The 15,630-nt window shown below is 41.3% G+C and overlaps 1 protein-coding gene across 9 annotated transcripts in view; it reads right to left on the bottom strand.

Moving 5' to 3' along the window:
* Positions 1-2,976: 2,976 nt before the first annotated feature.
* The window catches only part of LARP4 (La ribonucleoprotein 4), a 74,130-nt gene continuing 61,476 nt past the window's right edge, over positions 2,977-15,630 (bottom strand). For all 9 annotated transcript variants that reach the window (XM_059682847.1, XM_059682846.1, XM_059682848.1 and 6 more), the window contains 3 exons: positions 13,669-13,799; positions 13,384-13,552; positions 2,977-7,653 (listed from right to left, as the gene is read on the bottom strand). In XM_059682847.1, coding sequence (XP_059538830.1) covers positions 7,315-7,653; positions 13,384-13,552; positions 13,669-13,799 — 639 coding nt within the window. In that variant the 3' untranslated portion in view covers positions 2,977-7,314. The remainder of the gene's footprint in view (positions 7,654-13,383; positions 13,553-13,668; positions 13,800-15,630) is intronic.

Genomic DNA, 15,630 nt, shown 5'->3' with positions numbered 1-15,630 from the left:
GCGCGCGCCGGCCCCGCCTCCGGGCTGAGAAGGCTCCGCCCCCACGGCCAAGTCAAGCTCGGGACTCGCGGGCTTACTGCGCCCCCTCCTGGCGAACGTCTGAAAAGACGAGCCCAAGCCCGCCACCCCAATTCTCCGGCACAAAATGGGCTTAAGGTGTGGATGGCGTGGACACGCAGTTTCACCTTTTGAGAACTCACATGCAAGGACTTTCTAGGGGCTCCTGGCCATACTTTTCCGGGTCTCTTCACTTAGGTAGGGACGTCTTTGTCTTGTCCCTTCCTCTATTTTACCTTGATTGATACCTACCCATTTATAGGTATCTGAACACCGGCCCCTTTTGTCAGGAGCTCTTTGGTTTCTGTTTCATTTCTGGCATTTATCACAGTGAAGGGACAATCCAGTTACTTCTGCCTGGCTTTCTAACTACTTGAAAGAGGGGAACTTAGTCTTCTTTATCTTTTTATCCTTCTTGGCGTATGGCTTAATAGGTTTTCCCCACAATTAATATTTTAACTCAATGTAAGGAAGATCCAAACATATGTGGACTTTTGCCAGGAACTACTAGGGAAATGCTTATGTTGTCACTTATATTCTTTTAGTACTAGTAACTTTTTTTTTTAAATGCCAAAGCTCCCCCTCCAATTTGGGAGATTCCGTGTTTTCACTTCCCTTCCATGCTGACCCGAAGGTTATTTAAAAGAACAGGCCCCAACATTTGCCAACTATGAGTTTCTAGTCAATATATCATTCATGGGCTGGAAGAAAAACAACATTTTTCTTAAGTTGAGCAAAGAATTTCAGCCCGGTTGGTGTAACTCAGTGATTAAGAGTCAACCTATGAACCAGGTCATGGTTTCCTGCTGTATGTTGCTGCTCAATCCCCAGTAGGGGGCCTGAAGGAGGCAGTTGATCAATGATTCTCTCTCATCATTGATGTTTCTATATATCTCTCCCTCTCCCTTCCTCTCGGAAATCAATAAAAATAGAAAGTGAGGTCCATGCCCCCTCCCCAGAATCTGAATGGGTTTCTGATTATTTTGACCAATAGAACATAGCCCAAGTGATACTATGTGACTTCTGAGGTTAGGTTCTAGAAGGCCATGCAGCTTCCCCTGGTTCTCTTGAAAGGCCCCCACTGAAGAGAACCCTCTCAGGACCCTCCTTCCCTGAACACTGAGAACCTAGCAACCTTCCTGCAAGGCAGCTGCCTGCCACACTTGGCAGGCCACGTGAGGTGCTCTGCCCAATGTCGCTGGCTAAGCCCAGCCTTGTAGTCATCGTAGCCTAGGGTGAAGAGGCCACTAGATGATTTCAGCTGCTGGACATTTCGGTCTTCCCTAGCTGAGGTCCAAAACAATATGGAACAAAGACAACCGATGCCTGTTGTGCTCTGTCCAAAACCTTTGAATATAAAATGGTCATCCTTTTATGCCACTAAATGTGAGGTATTTGTTACACAGAAAGAGATCACCACAGGGCCTTGGCAGGTGTCTGTTTATTCTAACAGCCCTTCAGCCCCTTTTCCTTGTCAGCAGACACCAACCCCGACTGAAGGTGAATATGCCACTGCTCACTGTCCCACCCTCCTTGGCTAGTGTGTGATCCACTCAGGGAGGAGCGTCTTGGGGAGGATTTTCCTCCCTAATGAGAAACATAATTAAGGCTATCAATTTGGTTATTAGTCCATTAAAAATACTGTTCCTAATATGATAAACTTATTCATACCCCTCTCTTGGCCAAATGTATTTACCAACACATTGACATAAGGCTCTAAAGCTGTATGTAATCCTGTAAACCTGTTATTAATGGGACCATTTTGCTCATTGATATTAACTATCTCCATTAAGATAAACTGTTCCTTAGTAAACTAAAGGTTTTAGCTATCTAAAGGGGCAATGCTACTGAGCTAATTAAAGTGAACGTACACATTAGTTACCTCATACATAACTTCGTAGATAGTAAAAATATCTTATTGCACTGTACTCACCATTTCACTTAAAGGAAGCACTTTATGGCTTGTCTTTGGCATATGCAAATTGCCAGCATGACTACTTTCGTCCTGTGGGGCCATTAAGGGCTGGCTACTTGACTTAAAAAAAAAAAAAAAAAAGCACTGCATTAGAGCAGCGGTCTGATAGCCAAGAGCAATGGCTGTATGGTGTATAGTCTGGATATGCTGGACAAAAGGATGATCCACATCTCAGATATGCTACTCAGAATGGCATGCAATTTAAAATTATGCATTGTTTATTTATGGAATTTGACATTTAATATTTTGACTGTGGCTGCCTTGGGTAACTAAACCATGGAAAGTGAAAGTGCAGGTAAGGGTGGGCTGATGAACTATATTCAATAAAAGTTGAAATGTCACATTAATTTACAGATACCATCTGTTAAAAAGCTAGAGATTCACTCAGCTTTTCCATTTTTGCATTATCATGGTATTAAAAAGCTTAAAGACCTATTTAAATTTCCCAGTAAACTTTCCCTTTAAGAATCTATCAAACCTTCAGCTTTAAAAAATGAAACAAAAAAAACTTTAGCTTTAGGATTTGATACAATCAAAACAAAGATATGGTTGAAAAGGTAAAGGAAACCTAATGGTTTTCTCTTGAAAATAAGTTTTAAAAGCCCAGAATTTACATACTCAAGTCAGACCATACTATCAGCCCAACGAAAGCATATCCTTAAACTGCACACTGCCCTGTAATTTTTTACCCTTCAGTAACTGTTTCTCACACAAAAGTAACTTAAGAAAACCCCAGGATCATAAAGCTGAATCTTATAGCTCTCTGCCCTCACTTTACAGATGCAGTATCACATAGCTTACCTCTGCCCCTTCCCCAAAACAAATCAAAGCCTGCTGAGATCGGGATTGTAAGGGAACTAGAGAATGGGCAACATATAAAATTATTGAAAAGTAAATACAAGTAGTCATTAGAAATAAACCACCTGGAGAAAAGAAAACCAGTCTTGCTTTTAAACAATTTTATTTGTCCTAATTTTTGTTACTTTAATTTCCCATAGCACCTTGGCAATGTTGAAAACAAAAATACAAATACAGATGTACTCATTTTAACATAAATGCATGAGCATGTGTCACATCATTTTTTTAGGGGGTGGGAGGGACAGTTTTGACAACAGGAACAAACTTAAGCAATGGACAAAATAGAAGGCATTTAACTGGTTCTGACCCCCCCAACACAAACCGAACATTAGGAGATGCCACTCAAGGGACACCAGAATCAGAAGAAAAAAAAAAGCACTGTGGCTGTTTCTTTATACTATATGCTAATCAGTGTTTTGTGCTAGAAAACTGAAAGTAAAACCATTTTCTTTTGTTGGTACCTGAGTTGCACTTTGGGGAACCAATCTACTCAGCAACTCATAAGAGGTTCTCAATTTAAAAAAAAACCCAAAACTTTAAATTATTTAATAATCAGGTGAATTTTGAAAGAGAATTTACTCTCAACCTGAAAACAAATTTTCTTTTCAACTTCTTAAAATATCTTCATTTAGCTAATGAAAACTGAAATGTCTATGTAACTTCCTGGAAGCTTAGACAAGCTAAATTAGCATATACTTAAAAGCCTAAAGTTAAAATTCTATAGCCACCAAATTGTAAGGAAATATATAAAATTAGGGGGGGGGGGGGAAACCACCATCATATAGTTAAGAATTTTTTAAAAATCCTTCAAAAGGAATATACTGTCCACTCTTACATTTTATCTTTTCTGTAAAATACAAAGTGGATTCTTTTAAAATATGGTTAACATATATGGCCAACACAAATATCAGAGACTTAACCCCGGTGTGTTCAACTGGATCAAAGTAAAACCAGTGCACATTTACCCCCCAAAAATTCAGTATTAAGGCCATAACTAAGAAAGCTAGAGAATTATTTAGTAACTTTTAAATACTATTTTCTGTTCCAGCAGATGCTAATACTCCATCATTAAGCCTTTTGCAAAGCAAATATTATTTAAAAAGAGAAAGGAATGTGAAACAATATTCAAGCTTCCTTAATTTTAGGAACCAAAAATAAATTTAAAACCTGCGTGTCATTTGATCACATGCATACTGAGCACATAAGATGACAACAATAAACTACAGCACTGAAAGATTTTATCTTCTTCCAAAATCCAGTTGAAAAAAATTTAGACGGATTAATCTCTTGAATGCCAATGTCTATACTTGCAAAAATGAAGTTACTCAGGTTAGAGACAGGACCTGGATATCATGAAAACCTTAATTATCAGGATAGTAAATAGAGATAGGTTTTTGCAATATCTCTATATACCCTCTCTATGAAGTGCAAGGTGGTAAACTTGTGTGACTTTTTTTCTCTTCATGCAGTAAGAACTGTGGCAGAAGATCACTGTACCATACACTCAATATCATTTTGTATCTACTTTTAGCTTCCAACAGCCCAAGGAAGTGTTAAGCCATAAGGATGAAGAAAAAAGAAAAATCAGTATTTAAATTCCTTTCTAAAAAACCAAACAGCCCTGGCCAGTGTGTCTCTGTTGGTTGGAGTATCTTCCCATAAACTGAAAGGTGGCAGGTTTGATACTCAGTCACGACATATACAAGAGGCAACTGATCGATGTTTTTCTCACATCAATGTTTCTCTCTCCCTTCCTCTCTCTAAAATCAATGAAAAACATATCCTCAAGTGAGGATTACAACTAAAAGAGAACCAAATAAATAGTTGAACTTAATGAATGCTCAACCCTCATCAGTTACAGAGTAATGCTGGGGGGAAAGGAGGGGGCCAAGTTTCACACAATTCATAGGCATCATTAGATACAAACCTTAAATCTGCTGTAATAAAATAAATGCTAAATACATACTGTGAATATATATATTATATATACACGCACACACATTTATTCTTCCCTATACATCCCATCAAAATGGGGATTAGTTGTAATGAGGAAAATTAAATTAAAACAATATATTTTACAAGAGAATTTAAAAGGTCATGTCTTTAAATTAAATTTCTACTCTTAGTAACATTTTGGGGAAAAGCAAGAACACACTTTCTTCAAAAAGAAGACTCTTGTGTTTCAATTAAAATACTTAGTTTTTAAAAGTTGGAATAAGTCACATAAGTGTACAAATAATACAAGCCCACTTCTGTGACACACTGTGAAAAAAGTAATGTTTTGTTTCAAGTGCAATAATTAAGTTTATAATCCTCGCCAAGTGATTTTTATAAAATGTTTATTCTCTTAAATCCAATGCATTCAGAGTGTTAACACTTTAAATGTTTATCATTTTCACCAACTGCAGCATTACCTAAGTAAACCAAAATAAGCACTTTATCATAGATATAGTCAATGATTATTAATACTTTTTAAAAAAAGAACCTAAACTTCCCCAAATTTCAGCACAGGTAGTTTAACTGTAGATTTCAGTTCTAGATGATTTAAAAAAATAGTGTGTAGAAATGATTCTTCTTAGTTAAATGTATTATATCATGTTATCAACCAACCAAATCAAAAGCAATTGCCAAGCTGAATAAGTTACAAAGAAATGATAACTCTGGCTTGTACAGAAATGTGCAGTGTTTTCAAAGCTCTGAACAGTTACCTACTAATACAAATCTCCACAGCTTAACTTAGAGTTGGAAGATGAGTTTTCACAGTAATGTAATTTTAACCTCCATTTACATTCATTTTAATATATTACTAAGATGTTTACTCTATGTCACAATGGTGCTTTCCAGTGTTCACAATTTACAGTTTCAATTTATACAAGTCATTCACTAACATAAGGGACAGTTATTGCTGCTACAAACTATCCCTAAAAAAACAAAACCCCACCTTACATAGAACTCTGAAAATGGTATGACTTAAAACAGATTCATCCAACATGATTTTTAGTATTTTAGCCATTTTCCATACACCAGCATGTAAACTTGCCTATTTAATATGAGAACTACAACTTGATTCACTGAGATATTATGTAATAATTTTCTTCAACTACCTTTTTCACCTTAACTCAAAAAACTCCTGACTTGCTGGCTCTGCTTCTGTGAATTTCAAACTGTATTTTTTATTTTATTTTAATTTTTTGGAGAAAGGGAAGAAAGGCAGGTTATGATAAATACACTGTAAACAGAAAAAGTTGCCCCCAAATTAAGCCTTTAAAAATTATTTTTACTTCTACACTATTTAACACTTTAAGAGTCAATTATAATGTTTCATCTTTAACACTAATACAAATAAATTATAGTCTGCTCTACCATTCTGGGATCTAAACTTCTAAATACATGAACAGAAGAGTAAAATACTCCACTGTTCAATTCAGAAATTTAGAACAGTTATATGATTTGACTAGACTGGTCAAGGTGGTTAGAAACATACAATTATGTAGGTGGTTAGTTAAATTTGCTTCTGGGGGTTGGTAGTCAAAGAACAGAGAGTAGCAAAAATGAAGTAACACACAAAAAATTATTTCCTATTTTAGGGGGAGGGGGGAATCACAGGCCAGTTTAAACCTCTGTAGGCCTTTTGATCTACCCCTACTCAGATCTAAGACAGATTTTTCAATTATCTGAATAACCCCCATTCTTTCCGTGAGTATCAAACTGATTGGTAGTCACATCTCCAAGTACAATCAAAAGCTTGTTGAATAAAATATTAGTAAGGTCAAAAGGAGACTACATATCAAACTGGAAAAATAATCTACTCAAGTACATTATTACATTCAGTTTTCAAATCATTTACTAACATGACAACAGATTTGGCTTCAGTCACTCTTGTACACACAACACACCCAAACAGGCACCCCAGCCACTGATCTGCTTTGCAACACAAGGCCATAAAGGCAGAGATGGCATTCTCTAAGCCAAACTTTAAATATATTTAAAAAAGTAATTTCTAATTTTACAGAAATGCTTCTTCAAAAAATATTTTCTCTCACTCCCTCATCTCCTATACTGAAGGATGTGTAATATGTTTTTTCCCCAAGCTAAATCTGAACCCTCAAAATTGATTCCAGGCAGATCTCTGCAAATTAAAATCAAAAACAAAAATAGAAAAATTATATTTTTATATATGTATACATATATATATATATTTATACTGATTGGAATCCTCCAGCATTTTAAAATCACTTTAGAGATGAATTTTGGGATTCTACTGCTCACAACTCCAAAATCTGTAATGATTTAAGGATATACTTTCTCTTGTTTCCTTCCTGGTCACCCTCTCCCCTCCATAACAGTTCAATATAGCCACAGCTCAAGTTTAATGGGAAGAGAGAGAAGTTTTTGAATAGTTTTTGTTTGTTGGTTGGTTTGTTTTACTTTGGTGATCTGGGTGGCACATATTGCTCTTTGCCATTACGTCGAGTAACTCCCTGAGGTATGGCCCTGTGGCCAAACTGGCGTCTCTGTTCCCTGATTTTTCCAGCTGCTCCCCTGGGAATGGTATTGCCTCGGAAGCCAGAATAATCCTTACTAGCCCTTGCTTCTGGCTTCTCATGCGGTTTCTCAATGGACTTCTCAGGAGCTCCATTCTCTTCATTTTTGGTGGGAGACACTACATTGGAGCGAAGTTCTCGTAGCGGCTGCACAGGAACTGGAGATGGCTCTTTAGGGGGCTTCTGGCACACTTCAGCATAACTTAGCTTTCGGGGTTCCTTGGAAGGGAAGAAAAACAAAACATTTTTATGGTGTACATTCCCTAAGTAATAAAGTACAAAAAGGATAGTACTGACCACAAGAAAATCAGTAAGTTATTTCCTAAGAAAGGGTAATAGGTGCTCTGATATACAATGCTATTAACGTGTATTAGTACAATCTTTTTAAAAAAATTTTTGATTGATTGATTTTAGAAAGAGTGGGAGGGGGATAGAGAGAGAAACACTGATTTTCCACTTATTTATGCATTCACTGGTTGCTTCTTATATGTGCCCTGACCAGGGATTGAGCCCACAACCTTGGCATATAGGAACGATGCTCTAACTAACTGAGCTACCCAACCAGGGCCAGTACAATCTTGTTAAGAAAGTACTTTTGTGGCCCTGGCTGGGTGGTACCGATGTTGGAGTATTGTCCCCTACACCAAAAAGGTTGCGGGTTCAATTCCCGGTTAAGACACATACCTAGGTCACAGGTTTAATTGCCAGTCAGGGTGTGTATGGGAGGCCACCAATCAATGTTTCTCTCTCACATCAATGTCACTCTCTTCCCTACTCCCCTACCCTCAAATCAATAAACATATCCTAGAGGGTAAAAAAAGAAAAAGTATGTTTGTTGAAAATAATAAAAACTGCTGCAATTTATGTATGAAACAATAAATTCACTTGAGGAATTTATCTGAATTCTCATATGTTAGCATGTTTATAGTAATGAGAAAAAAAACTGGAAACAACCTAAATGTCTAACAAGGACAGATTAAATTAATAGTCCATCCATATAATGAAATAAAATGGTTTCATTCTCTTTTCCCTTGGTACAAAGAACACTAGGCGGGATTCTATAAGAATTTCTGCAGAGCAGTTGGAAACCAATCATGTATTATTGAAAGACTAATTAAAAGTCTTAATTATTTTATCTGAAAAAGTAGGCCAACAGGGGTGTTGTGAAAATAGGATAGTAGGTATTCAATACTTGCTAGCTGCTATTCTATCATTACTATTCTTATTACTTTAAATGTTTTTAATGACCTCAGAGAGAGGAAGGGAAAAGGATACAAAAACATCAACTGGCTGCCTTCTGCACATCCCCTGGGGATCCAGCCTGCAAACCCAGCATGTGCCCTGACCAGGAATCAAACTTACAACCTCCTGGTGCATGGACTGAACTCAACCGAGTCATACAAGCTGGGCTTATTGTTGTTATTATTATTATTACTAGGGGTCCCTCAGCCCGACATGCACCCTCTCCAATCTGGGAACCCTCAGGGGAGCCCTCTCCAATCCGGGAGTTTCTGTCTTTGCAATCATATGAGCAAATTGTCTGAAACCCCCAACCCAGTTTGGTTTGTTGCTCACAGAATAATAGAGGATTTTTTTTTTCTTTGCTCCATTGGTAGATTTCCTGAAAGTTTTAGGATATCTTCCCTTTAATTTTTCCTAGACACTCTGATTTTACTTATGTCTCTCACCTTTGCTTTCCCTCCATCCCCCACCGTAACAGTAACTTGGTCCAGGCTCACTTTGCTCTAGTGCAGCAGTTCTCAACCTGTGGGTCACCAACCTGTGGGTCGCGACCCCTTTGGGGGTCGAACGATCCTTTCACAGGGGTCGTCTAAGACCATCAGAAAACACATATATAATTACCTATTGTTTTTGTGATTAATCACTATGCTTTATGTTCAATTAATAACAATGAAAATACATCCTGCATATCAGATATTTACATTATGATTCATAACAGTAGCAAAAGTACAATTATGAAGTAGCAACGAAAATAGTTTTATGGTTGGGGGGTCACCACAACATGAGGAACTGTATTAAAGGGTCACAGCATTAGGAAGGTTGAGAACCACTGCTCTAGCATCTAGGACAGTGGTTCTCAACCTTCTGGCCCTTTAAGTACAGTTCCTCATGTTGTGACCCAACCATAAAATAATTTTTGTCACTACTTCATAACTGTAATATTGCTACTGTTATGAATCGTAATGTAAATATCTGATATGCAGGATGGTCTTAGGCGACCCCTGTGAAAGGGTCGTTCAACCACCAAAGGTGTCGCGACCCATAGGTTGAGAACCGCTGGTCTAGGAGATCAGTCTGCCAACAGAATTATGATTCCCAGCATTCCTGGTGCTCCCTGCACTCTGGGCTTCCGCTTCTGGTCCTGGGGCTGCCACCAAAACTACTATTCCCAGAATTCCTGGTGCTACCCATGCTCTGGGGCTCTGGGTTTTCCCCGACTGACAAAGGGAGCCACATCCCCCCAAGCCTCCGGCTCTCTAGCTCTGCTCTCGGTCCAGTGACCAAGGGAGCCACATCCCTCCAAGCTGCCATCTCTCCCACTCTGCTGTGTATGCAAATTACCCGTCATCTTTGTTGGGTTAATCTGCATACTCGCTTCTCATTGGCTGGTGGAAATGGCTTGTGAGCGTAGCAGAGGGACAGCTAATTTGCATGTTTCACTTTTATTATATAGGACTAGAGGCCCGGTGTACAAAAATATGTGCACTGGGGGAGGGGGAGTGCGGTCCCTCAGCCCAGCCTGTGCCCTCTCGCAGTCTGGGACCCCTCGGGAGATAACGACCTGCTAGCTTAGGCCTGCTCCTGGGTGGCAGAGGGCAGGCCCAATCCCTAGGTGCAGCCCCTGGTCAGGCTCAGAGCAGGGCTGATTGGGGAGTTGGGGCGCCGCCCCGTCATGCACAGAGCAGAGCGGATCGGGAGGTTGCAATGCCACCCTCAGTCACGCTCAGGGTAGGGCCAATCGGGGGGGGTGGGGGGGTGGGCCCTGTCACACACAGAGCCACAGGGCGATCAGGGGGGTTGGGCACTTCCCCCTGTCACGCTGATCCCGGTGCTGGGAGGCCTCTCGGCTCCGCTGATCCCGGTGCTGGGAGGCAGGGGTCGGCTGGTTTGCTCTGAAGGGTGTCCTGGATCATGGTGGAGATCCCCACTGGGGTGCCTGGCCAGCCTGGGTGAGGGGATGATGGCTGTTTGCAGCTGGTCACACCCCCTTCAGGGTGGGGGTCCCCACTGGGGTGCCTGGCCAGCCTGGGTGAGGGGATGATGGCTGTTTGCAGCTGGTCACACACCCTTCAGGGTGGGCGTCTCCACTGGGGTGCCTGGCCAGTCTGGGTGAGGGGCTGAGGGCTGTTTTCAGGCTGGCGGGTGACTGAAGCTCCCAACCGCTCCATTTTTTCTTTTTTCTTTTTTTTATTCTGAGCCAGCTTTAGCTCTGAGGCTTGACTCCAGCTCTTAGGCCTCCGGCGCTGAAAGCAGGTATCTGGTTTGTTTGGGTTCTATAATCAAAACACTGTTTCAACTCCAGCTCTGAGATCCCAGCTGGCTGAAAGCAGGTTTCTGGGGTTTTGTTTAGCTTCTATATTTGTAAGAATGTTTCAAGCTGCAAGCCCAGAGGCCGGCAGCGGCAGGCGGGAAACGTTGGAGTCCTCTGTCGCTGAAGCAAGCAAGCCTCATGTTCGCTGGCTGTTAATTTGCATATCGCCCTGATTAGCCAATGGGAAGGGTAGCGGACGTACAGCTAATTACCATGTTTCTTTTTTACTAGATAGGAATAGAGGCCCGGTGCACAAAACTTTGTGCACTCGGGGGGCGGAGGAGGGACCCCCTCAGCCCGGCCTGTGCCCTCTTGCAGTCTGGGACCCCTCAGGGGATGACCACCTGCTGGCTTAGGCCCATTCCCCGGGGGAATGGGCCTAAGATGGCAATCAGACATCCCTCTGGCAGCCCAGCAGCCCTCGGGAGATGTCCACTTGCCAGCGGGGAGCAGGCCTAAACTGCAGTCGGACATCCTTAGCGCTGCTGAGGAGGCAGGAGAGGCTCCCACCACCACCACTGTACTGGCAGCCATCAGCCTGGCTTGTGGCTGAGCAGAGCTCCTCCCATGTGAGAGCTCCCTGACCACCAGAGGGCAGCTGCTGCATTGAGCATCTGCCCCCTGGTGGTCTGGGTGTCATAGTGACCAGTCATTCCCAGTCTTTCTGCTGTTAGAGTCAGTTTGCATATTACCCTTTTACTATATAGGATAGAGGTCTGGTGCACGGGTGAGGGCCGGCTGGTTTGCCCTGAAGGGTGTCCCGGATCAGGGTGGTGGTCCCGCTTGGGTGCCTGGCCAGCCTGGATGACGGGCTGATGGCTGTTTGCAGCTGGTCACACCTCCTTCAGGGTGAGGGTCCCCTTGGGGTGCCTGGCCAGTCTGGGTGAGGGGTGAGGGCCGTTTTCAGGCTGGTGGGTGACTGAAGCTCCCAACCGCTCCTTTTTTTCTTTTTTCTTTTTATTCTGGGATTTATTTACCTTCTATGACTGTCACTGGAACTGAGAGCCGGCTTTAGCTCTGAGGCTCGGCTCCAGCTGAGACCTTGGCTGCTGAAAGCAGGTATCTGGGTTTGTTTGGCTTCTATAATTGAAACACTGTTGCAGCTCCAGCTCCGAGGCCGGCTGGCTGAAAGGAGGTTTCTGGGTTTGTTTAGCTTCTATAATTGCAACATTGTTTCTTAGAGTACAGCTCAGAGGCCGGCAGCGGCAGGCGGGGAACCTTGGCTTCCTCCATCACTGGAGCGAGCAATCCTCCTGTTCGCTTCAGCAGCCTGGCTGCCGGCTGCCATCTTGGTTGGCAGTTAATTTGCATATCACCCTGATTAGCCCATGGGGAGCATGTCGGAGGTACGGTTAATTACCATGTTTGTCTATTATTAGATAGGATTATATTAAATCACAAGATAAAATATTCCTTATAAAAATTTATTGATTGATTCGAGAGAGAGAAACAGAGACACAAACTGACTTATTGTTCTACTTATTTATGCACTCATTGGTTGATTCATTTATATGCCCTGACTGGGGATTGAATCGACAACCTTGGCATTATTGGGACGATGCTCCAACCAACTAAGCTACCAGGCCAGGGATAAAATGTTCTAAACCTAGAAAAAAGAAATAGCAATACCAAAATACTACTAGCTATATCAATAAATAAAAGGCTTGGCTGGTGTGGCTCAGTTGGTTGAGCAACATCCCATGCACCAAGAGGATGGCTGTTCAATTCCTGATTAGGGCACATGCCTGGATTGGGAGCTCAATCCCCAGTGGGGGCACGCAGGAAGCAGCCAGTTTATGTTTCTATCTCTCTCCCTCTCCCTTCCTCTCTCTCTAAAATAAAAGATAATAATAACAATAATACATACATATATACACACATTAAATGAAAGGATTATAGGTAAATTTTGTGGTTTCCCCCCCACCCCCACCCCTGCCTCTGCTTTTCTGTATTAACCTAATTATAAAAATAATTCTGGAAATTGAATAAAAACTAGCATTCCCTCATGGGTTCCACAGACTTGTTAAGCATTACACACACACACACACACAGACCAAAAGGCTCAAAGCCTCTTTACGCTAACCCAAAAATGATTCATACAACATAACATAGATAAGAAAGAAGTTTCACTTAACTATAATATGATCAGAAAAAAGCAATCAAAAGAAACAGAATGAATAGTAACTTCTTCACTCCCTCAACATGACTAAAATTCCCCATTTCTTCACAGTGACTTTAAACTCCTTTAGCTTTTTGGCAGGATGTAGGCAACCCCAAATTGGGCTATTTCCAAATGACTCTGCTACACCAAAGAGTTATGGGGCGTGGGGGTGAGGGTGAGAATGCTCATTATTAAACTGATATTTTTCTGACATAAACTAAATTCACCAAGTTACCTGTAGGGCCACAGTTACAGCTGCATTTATGTTACTATCACATGGTGAAGCAGTATTTGTCCCCGATGGCTTTGCAGGGTTTGGGGAAGAAACTGATAGAGTTGTCGAGTTGAGAACATCCTTCTGAACAGTGGAATCCTCCACTAGATCCTTTTCTATATGAGTTGTGCTAAGAAAAAAAGAATTTTACATTAGATGTAATATAGTACACAGAAACAGGTGAGCAAATGATCAGAAGAAAAAGTAATCTTAATGCGGAAGATCTTTCCATATCAAAAACTGTACCTCAATGCAGGAGGCTCAGCTGTACACGAAGGACCAGTACTTGTATTGAGTTGCTGGGCAGCGGTGCAGTCGGTCTGTTCATCCTCTGCAGGCACTGGGCAACTATCCCCTTGTCTTAACTCTTCATTATCCTTAAAGTGAAAACATATTTCAAAATTACATTTATAGTAAAATACAGCATGGGAATGTAGTCAATAGGAAATGTAGTCAATAATTATGTAATGTGTCAGGTAGGTACTAGACCAGTGATGGCAAACGTATGATACGTGTGTCAGAGGTGACCCGCGAACTCATTTTTTTGGTTGATTTTTCTTTGTTAAATGGCATTTAAATATATAAAAATAAATATCAAAAATATAAGTCTTTGTTTTACTATGGTTGCAAATATCATAAAATTTCTATGTGTGGCACAGCACCAGAGTTAAGTTAGGGTTTTTCAAAATGCTGACACGCCGAGCTCAAAAGGTTTGCCATCACTGTACTAGACTCATCGGGGGATCACTTAGCACAATGGTTTCCAACCTTGGCTGCACATTAGAATCACCTGGGAATCTTTTCAAAATCCTGATTTCTGGGCCTCATCCTCCGGAAATTCTGTTTCTTTGTTATGGGGTGGGGCCACAACATTAGTAACAAAGAAACAGAATTTCCGGAGGATGAGGCCCAGAAATCAGGATTTTAAAAAGATTCCCAGGTGATTCTAATGTGCAGCCAAGGTTGAGAACCACTGACTTAGCAAGTTATATAAATGTCTAACTGCTATGTTGTACATTTGAAACTAATATAATATTGAATGTCAATTATAATTAAACAATAAAATTTTAAAATTACACTTATGATATACAAATGGCCAACAAGAATATATGAAAAGATGTTCAACATCATTAGTCATTAGGGAAATGCAAATCAAAACCACAACAAGAAACCACTACATACTCAATAGGATGGCTATAATCAGTAAGAGAGGCAATAACAAAAGTTAGTTATATGGAGATATTAGAACCTTCATACATAGAAAGTGGCAATGTAAAATGGTGCAGCCACTTTGGAAAATAGTGAGGCAGTTCCTCAAAAAGTTAGAGTTACCATAATTCACTCTTGGGTACCCAAGAGAAAGCATGTCTGCAAAAACTGTAAGCAAAAATGTTCATAGTAGCATTATTCGTAATAGCCAAAAAAGTGAGAACAACACAAATGTTCATAAACTGGTGAACAGATAAACAAAATGTGGAACAGTAGTCCCTCCCTTATCAATAGGTAATATGTTCCCAGAACCCCAATATTTCCTATACCAACATATCTATATCTATGATAAAGTTTAATTTATAAATTAAGCTCAGTAATACATTAATCCTATATAATAAAAGCATAATATGCAGATAGACCAAAAGGCGAATGTCTAGTTGCTATGACATGCACTGACAACCAAGGGGCAGACGCTCAATGCAGGAGCTGCCCCCTGGTGGTCTGTGTGCTCCCACAGGGGAGAGGCTGCTCAGCTAGAAGCCAGGCTCACAGCTGGGGAGTGCAGCAGCGGTGGTGGGAACCTCTCCTGCCCCCGCTGCAGGCGGGTGGTAAGGAGCGAGAGGTCCCAGACTGTGAGAGCCCCATACTGCAAGAGGGATGTTTGACTGCCTCCTAGGGATCTGGCCTAAGCCAGCAGGTGGACATCCCCCAAGGGGTCCTGGACTGCGAGAGGACGCAGGCTGGGCTAGGGGACCATGCCCCCACCCCCCACCCCCCACCCCCGTCAGTGCACGAATCTCATGCACTGGGCCTCTAGTAACAAAAAAACCCCACAAAAAACAAAAACAGAAAATTATAATAATATCCTATATAATAAAAGCCTAATATGCTAAGTGTCCGGTCCTCTGGTGACCGGTCAACTGTTCAACCAATCAAAGTATAATATGCTAATTACATGCTAAGGCCGCTCAATGGCTCTATGATGTGCACTGACCA

The sequence above is a fragment of the Myotis daubentonii genome, chromosome 2 (genome assembly GCF_963259705.1).
Source record: "Myotis daubentonii chromosome 2, mMyoDau2.1, whole genome shotgun sequence".
Lineage (NCBI taxonomy): Eukaryota > Metazoa > Chordata > Mammalia > Chiroptera > Vespertilionidae > Myotis > Myotis daubentonii.
Note: the sequence above shows the minus strand (reverse complement) of the source record. Positions and strands in the feature narration are given on the sequence as shown.